Source organism: Panthera leo, chromosome A2, assembly GCF_018350215.1.
Source record: "Panthera leo isolate Ple1 chromosome A2, P.leo_Ple1_pat1.1, whole genome shotgun sequence".
Classification (NCBI taxonomy): Eukaryota; Metazoa; Chordata; class Mammalia; order Carnivora; family Felidae; genus Panthera; species Panthera leo.
The window spans coordinates 114,734,734-114,742,972 of NC_056680.1; the positions used below are offsets into that span (position 1 = coordinate 114,734,734).

At 34.5% G+C, this 8,239-nt stretch overlaps 1 protein-coding gene across 3 annotated transcripts in view; it reads left to right on the plus strand.

Moving 5' to 3' along the window:
- Positions 1–6,517, plus strand: part of STK31 (serine/threonine kinase 31) — a 76,129-nt gene extending 69,612 nt beyond the window's left edge. For all 3 annotated transcript variants that reach the window (XM_042920309.1, XM_042920321.1, XM_042920315.1), the window contains one exon: positions 6,131–6,517. In XM_042920309.1, coding sequence (XP_042776243.1) covers positions 6,131–6,358 — 228 coding nt within the window. In that variant the 3' untranslated portion in view covers positions 6,359–6,517. The remainder of the gene's footprint in view (positions 1–6,130) is intronic.
- Positions 6,518–8,239: the final 1,722 nt, after the last annotated feature.

An 8,239-nucleotide genomic window follows, 5' to 3' on the forward strand; every position in this document is an offset into this window, starting at 1 on the left:
TCTGCTAGGTGTATACATAAAGAAGGTGAGTAAATAGAAGTCTTTGTTTAATGTGGGTAGCTACTTGTGGAAATCAAATTAGAAGAATACTTGGCTTGTGTAGTATTTGCTTGTGTGATCTGAGGCAGCTGTTAGTGCTGGGAATGGGCTGTCTTTATTTATGTTTTGCAATCACACGTAGTTATCAAACAAATGAGGGAACTGTAGTCTAGACCTTACAGGGGCGATATCACAAGTGGAGAGAAATCATGGAATTATGTAACTGACAGAGGTATTAGAGGATAATTAATTCACTAGTTTCTAGCCCTCAGAAGAATTTCTTCAGTAATAGATCCAACAGATGGCCTTCAGCCTCTGCTTAAGTTCAGAGCAGTTCATTCTCTGTTGTACAGCTCTTATGTTGATTTCAAGGTAGTTCCTTAATATATCGTATGTATGATAAAATATTCAAAAGTTACGAAAAGAAGCACATCTCTATCATTATGTACCTCAGCCATCCAGAAGCACCATTGTTATTGTGAATCTTCCCAGAAAAGTCTATGTATGTATCTATCCTTTTAAAAATAGATTATTGTGGGGTGCCTCAGTGGTTCAGTCAGTTGAGCATCTGACTCTTGATTTTGGCTCACAGTTTGTGAGTTCGAGACCCACGTTGGGCTCTGTGCTGGTGGCACAGAGTCTGCTTGGGAGTCTCTCTATCCCTGTCTCTTTGCCCTTTTCCTGTTTGTACTCGCTCACTTTCTCTCAAGATAAATAAGCATTAAAAAAATAAAAATAGATTATTGTTTCATTAAGTTTTTAAAAAATTATATTTATTTATTTATTTATTTATTTATTAAATTTTTTTTTTTTTTTCAACGTTTTTAATTTATTTTTGGGACAGAGAGAGACAGAGCATGAATGGGGGAGGGGCAGAGAGAGAGGGAAACACAGAATCGGAAACAGGCTCCAGGCTCCGAGCCATCAGCCCAGAGCCTGACGCGGGGCTCGAACTCACGGACCGCGAGATCGTGACCTGGCTGAAGTCGGACGCTTAACCGACTGCGCCACCCAGGCGCCCCTAAAAAATTATATTTAATCTGTAGCTCAGTAAGGGCAGGGACTTTGTGTTGTGCATCGTTGTATCCCTAGTGTCCATAGCAGGGTTTGAGATATAGTAAAACCTTATTAAATATTTTTTGAATGAATGAATCTTTTCTATTGTGGTAAATGTTCTTCATCTGCCATTTTTTGGACTCACTTTTTCCTCTGTTTCCCCTCTGTATTTTTAATCTCTCTGGAATCCATTTTTGTATATATTCAGTAAGGTTCTAATTGTATCTTTTTATATGTGGATAGATAATTGACCCAGCACCATTTATTCAAGTGTCATTCTGTCCCCACTGATGAATGATGCCACTCTGTTCTGTGCCAAATTTCCATGTACTCATGAATCCTGGGCTCTATTCTGTTCTTTGGCTTGTTTATTGATCCTTGTGCCAACACTATGCAGTTACATGGTAACTAGTGAATTAATTATCCTGTAATACCTCTGTCAGTTACACAATAACAGTTAAGAGGCCGTTTCTTGTTTTGTCTCTCTTTTTCTTCTGCTCGTTTGTTTTGTTTCTTAAATTCCACACATGGGTGAAATCATATGGTATTTGTCTTTCTCTGACTGAGCATTTCTTATTTCACTTAGCATTATACTCTCTAGGTCCAACCATGTTGTTGCAAATGGCAGGATTTCATTCTTTTTTATGGCTGAATAATACTTGTATTGTTATTGTGTGTGTGTGTGTGTGTGTGTGTGTGTGTGTGTGTGTCTGTGTACGTACCCACATTTTCTATATCTTTTGATCTATGGGTAGACACTTGGGCTGCTTCCATAATTTACACCACATTTTCTTCATCTGTTGATGTACACTTAGGTTGTTTCTATATCTTGGCTATTATAAAATAATACTGCAGTGAACATCTTTTTGGGTTAGTGTTTTTAGTTTTGGGTTATTATAGTTCTGGGCTATTATAAAATAATACTGCAGTGTATATCTTTTTGGGTTAGTGTTTTTGTTTTCTTCAAATAAATACCCAGAAGTGGAATTTCTGGATCATATGGTAGTTCTATTTAAAATTTTTTTTGGAACCTCCATACTGTCTTCCACAGTGGCTGTACCAGCTTACCTTCCCAGCAATGTTTTTTTTATTTTTTTTATTAGAAAAATTTCTTTTAATGTTTATTTATTTTTGAGAGACAGAGTCAGAGTGCTAGTAGGAGAGGGACAGAGAGAGAGGGAGACACAGAATCTGAAACAGGCTCCATGCTCTGAGTCATTAGCACAGAGCCTGATATGGGACTCAAACCCATGAACCATGAGATCACGGACCTGACCTGAAGTTGGACACTCAACCGACTGAGACACCCAGGTTCCCCCCACCCAGAAATAATTCTTCAAGGTCATGTTTTAGTTTCTTAATTTTCTCAAATATATTTATATATATGTATTTTTTCTGATCAAGATCTCAGCAAGATCAAATTGTATTTGGTTAATATATCTATTAAATTTCCTGTGATCTGTAAAGTTTCCTCACACCCACATCCTTTTCTACATGCCATTTATTTGGTGAAGAAACTTTAATTTCACATTTTGGAATTGATTGATTACATCTTTATGGTATTACTTCATATTTCCCCTTTCTCCAGTTAAAAAAAAAACTTGTAGATATGGAGACATAATTAATTCAGATTCAGTTTTTAAAAATTTTTTTTAACATTTATTCATTTGTTGAGAGTGAGGGAGACAGAGCATGAGTGGGGGAGGGGCAGAGAGAGAGGGAGACAGAATCCGTAGCAGGCTCCAGGCTCCGAGCTGTCAGCACAGGGCCCGACACAGGGGGACTGTGAGATCATGACCTGAGCTGAACTTGGACGCTTAATTGATTGAGCCACCCAGGCGCCCCTCAGATTCAGTTTTTACACCAAGTATGTATTATAGGTGGTGCTTTCCACATCTGTTGTATCATGTGAGGGGTGTCATAAGGTGTCAGGTGTCACAGTAAGAGTGATCAATGGGTTCAGCCTAATCCATGCATTAATTAATTTTTCCATTTACTGCCTAATAGTTTTAGCATTAATTGATGATTGTAGTATAGATATTTTGTTTTATTGAAGAATGGTGATTTTTCAGTTCTGTTACTGCATCTGTGTTTATTAATTGGAATCCTTCTGTAAAAATAAACTTTGTCTCACCAGATATTGGGTTACCCTAAATTTTACTTCATTCAGTAATTTCAGGGAAAGCAATTTTAACAATAGTGAGTTGGTGTCTTTGTAGCCTCCAGAAGACATCAGTCAGATTTCAAAATTTTGTTTTAAATATTTTAAAATCATAATAGATTTAAACATAGTTTCATGTGTCTCATTTAATTTTAAGTCAATTTTTTGCTCACGTTGTCCCATTTTTTGGAGAATGTTATTTAAGATGCATCCTGTGACTTTTGTCACAGATCTGTCTTTTATAAATTGATTTTTGCATGATACTATGTACCTAATTATCTCCTACAATCCTTATCCAATAACTGGATTGGTCAGTTTTCCAAGGAATCCTGAACCCTTTTAGTTGGAAATTTGGAGACAAAGATATGGGTTTAAAGGTTGCTCATTGTTATTGGATCTTTTCAAAAGGCAGTGCATATTTTTTTTTTAGAAAAATAAAAATGAGGGGCACCTGACTCGGTTGAGTGTCTGACTTTGGCTTCAGGTCATGATCTCACAGTTTGTGAGTTCGAGCCCCACATTGGGCTCTGACAGCCCAGAGCCTGCTTTGGATCCTCTGTCTCATCCACTTCTGTCCTCCCCACCAGTAAATAAACATCAAAAAAAAATTTTTTTTAAAAAAAGAAAAGTAAAAATGAATACATTGTATAAGTTTTTCCAAGTCAAATTCAAGATTATAGACATTTTACTTAAATTTAAATCTCCTCTTCCTTTTACACTAATTATCTTAATATTTATGATATTAGCAGTTACATAATAGCTTTATTCTACAACAAATGTAATAGTTTAGTAATAACAATGATATTATTAGAGATACTTAAGGTTCTTGGATATAGTTTTTAACATTTCTTGGTAGGTTTTTCTATTTGTTCTTAGGATAAATCTCATTAGAATTTTATCCCACGAAGATCGTAAAGTCAAAATACATGTCTTAAAGTTACTTGAATTATTTTCTATATGATTATATCATCAGATACATAGTTAATTTTGGTTTTGATTTTTTAAAACATTTATTTATTTATTTATTTATTTATTTATTTTAATTTAATTTAATTTTATTTTATTTATTTTTGAGAGGGAGAGAGAGAACCAACAGAGGAAGGGCAAAGAGAGGGGGGGACAGAGGATCTGAAGAGGGCTCTGTGCTTATAGCAGAGAGACGGATGCCGGGCTCAAACTCGTGAACCAAACCATGAGATCAGGACCTGAGCTGAAGTTGGATGCTTAATTGACTGAGCTACTCAGGTGCCCCTAAGTTTGAGTTTTAGAGAGATGGTTTTTGTATTTGTTCTTTAATTGTGTTTTAAGATTTAGTGAAATTTAGTAATCTATGAGAGGGAAAAGCTTAAGGAAGAATTTTTTGTTTGTCATTACTTTTGGGAGTTGAGTAATTTTTTCCTAGTACTTACATAATTTTATTTTTTACATTTAGATTTTTGATACATTTGGAATTATCCTTTGGTGTGAGGAATAGATCTGATCTTATCTTTTTCCATGGGGTATCCCTTTGTCCCAGTGCCTTTTATTAAAAAGTTATATCCTCCCTTCAAATGCCATTGTTTTGCATACTAAAATTTCATTTGTGCTGGAGTTTATTTTTAGTTTTTCTAATTTGTTCATTGGTTTTTTTTTTCATATTTCAGTGTTATATTCTTTTAATTAACAGATTTTTACCTTTTAATACTTGGGAGGGCTAATTTCTTCCTCATTGCTATTTTTTTTATTAGAGCTTTCATGTCACTTTTTGCTTATTGTTTTTCTAAAAGATCTTTACAGTTAACTAAATCTAGTTCCAAAAAAATGATTTTATTTTTTTAGAATCATATAAGGTTTATAAATTAACTTAGGGAAAATTGACACATTTGTGATGAGAGTCTTTTTCCAAAATCCTGATATGATTTTCTACTTGTTTTAAATCTACTTTTGTGGTTTTCACAAGCATGTGCTAATTTTTTCTCATTTAGATTTTGTAATTTTTAGTTGTTTATATCTGTTGAAGATTCTGTCTTTAAATATTTTAAAAAACATTCTGTAGAGTGCAATGTGGGCATTGTCAATCATAAATTTAGCAGGTGTTTACTGAATATCTGCTATATCCCTACCACTGTGCTAGGGGATGTGTTGGGGATGAAGTGATATACTAAAATTTCTGATCTTGAGGATCTTAGAGTCTAATGAGGACAGTAGCAATAAATAGGTGATTTTTATTCAGTGTGAAATATGTTCTGTTAGGAGTCATCATAGAGAGGAAAAAAAGACATCCCAGATGCTTTGTCAGGTGGAAATAATGGAAGAGCAGTTTTATAGTGTTGTTTAAATTGATAATACAAATAACTTTGAAATAGTGATACCTAATAAATTCTGGCTCCCATGATGATGATGATATAAAAATTGAAAAAAAAAGAATGATGACAATGGTAGTGGTGAAGAGTTCCTAGAGGTGATAACCTCAAAACTGAAACCAGAGACAGTTGATCAGTAAAGGAGATTACCCTTCCAGACAGAGCTTCAGTGTAATAATTTCATAGTGTCAAACTCTGACCAGTGCCCTAAAAAAAGGGAAAAGGAATAGTCTTAAAATACTCTTTTTTGGAATCTCACTTGTTTTTGAGATATTTCAGCTGTGATTCTCTTTCCTATTACAGTTTTTCCTTGTAATTCAATGCCATTGTTTTATTATAGGAGTAATAATTCCTTTCCAATAAAAATTAATTGAATTTTGTAGAAATCGTAAAAAATCTAAATAGGAAAAATTGATTTTAGCTTTGTGTTATTGATTAAAAGTATTTTTGAATTGGATCCTCCTTCCTTATAGAGGTTTGTCTTTTTGTTTTGGTTTTACTTTTGTTTTGTAACCTGTCTTTTTCCTTGCAGGATGATAATGTCAAATCCCTCCTCTATAGCTTGATCTATTGTAGAAGTTCAATGACTGCTGAGCAGGTTTGGAATGCTGAATGTTTCTTGGTGCCAAAGGGGAAATCACCTCCAAACCCAGAAAAAGATACTGAATATACCCAATATAAAGAGGAAGAAGAATTAAAGACAGAGAACTTGAATAAATATAAGGAAAAGACAAGAAATGGTGAAGCCAACTTTGATTGATAGATTAGTATTTTTTTGTTGTTGCAGATGTTCCTTTTAAAACTGTTTAGTTAAATAAACAGAAAAAATCTAGAAGTGTTCTGGAGCTAGTTAGGTTGTGTCTAGTATTCCAGTTGTGAAAAATAAAAGATGTTTGGCTATACAAAAAATTGTATACTTTGAAATTTCATTTAACTGGAGTTGTTATGGAAGGATTTTTTGTCTGTGGTTACTTTTTGAAATTGCATAATTAGACTATGATACTTACAATAGAAAAGTTATTAGATTTTTGGACAAATCATATGCAGATTTTCAGTTATATGAGCCAGCTAATGGTGAAAGGTGATACATTCAACAAATGATAATTGGTTTTGTACTCAGTTCTGGAGATATAAAGGTAATTAAAACATTGTCTGTACACTTATAAAGCACACAGTCTATTGAGAAAGTCAGAGATACAAATGAATCTTCAAAATACAATGTGGAATATCCAGTGATAGCTCTGTACAGAGCTTTATGGGAATGCACAAGAGGGATACTTACACTGTGGAAGAGGGATGTCATGGAAGGCATTCTGGAAGAGGTAGTACCTTAGTGAAATGTTAAAGAATGAGTAATAAAGTTGAAGGAGGGGCAAGAGTATTTTAATTGGCAGAGAAAACATTATAAAAGCACTGAAGGGAGAAACAGTTTGTTGTGTTTAATAGTATAGGCAGGGAATAGTCCTATAGTAGGTGGGTGAAGGCTTTGTAAAAATAGTAAAATACTCAGACCTAATCATTTTATAGAAAATGTGGAGTCGTTGAAGAATTTTAAATAGCTTTACCTTCTTCAAAATCCGTCTTCTGCTTACTACCAGGATAGGAGGTAGGGAGACTGGTTAGAAGGCTGTTAAAATAAAGTAGGTGAGAAATGATGAAAACAAGGTCTAGAGAAATAGAGATAGTGATGAAACTCATGGGACAAATTTATGAAATAATTAGAAGGCAGACCAGTTGAACTTGGTGATTGAAGTGTATATGGACTAAAGTAGTATGGTAGAGTATCTAGTTGCCTATTTAAAACCCAGCCTTCCTTTCTTTGTTAATAATAGGTCCCAGTTTCATTTGGGATGGTAATGTATTTGCCTAAAAGACTACATTTACCATTTCCTAACCATTAGTTGAGGTCTTTTGCATAAGTTCTTGCAAATAAGGCTCCTTAAAAGGAGCTGACTTAGCTGGGAGATGTGCTCTTTTGCCTTTACCCCTTTTTTATTGCTTAGAAGTGAACATGGTGGTTAGAATTTAGGCAGCCTCCTTGGATCATGAAGTGACTTTGATGAAAGTCAGGATGACACCCTGACTGGGGTGATGGAGTAGCAAGTTAGAAGGGGCTAATGTCCTTAACATTCTGGAGCTTCTGTACCAGCCTCGACCTTTCATATTACTTGAGACAATAAAATCCTTACGTCAAAGTGTGGTCCCTGTACTAGCAGCCTCACCATCACCTGAGAACTTATTAGAAATGCAGATTCTTGACTCCATTCTAGATTTACTAAATGAGAATCCAGGGGTAGAGCCTGAAAATCTGTGTTTTAACAAGCACTTTAAGTCATATTCTAATGCATAGTAAAGAGAACCATTGCCACACATTCAAGCCATTGCTACTTTTTGGGTTTCCTGTTTTATAGTAGAGCTTAATTTTAGCTGATTCAGTTATAAAGATGCAGTAGTTAGGTTTAAAGTAAACTTGGATAATTAAAAAGAACAAAGAATAGATCACTTTGTTTATACTTAGTGTTTAAAGAATTAGACCGGCATTTTCCAAATGTGTTTTGCTGAACACTAGTCCCTTGGGATGTTCAGCACAAAAAGAGTTCTGTGATTAGTTGTTTGGAAAATAATGAATGCTAAATTGGAG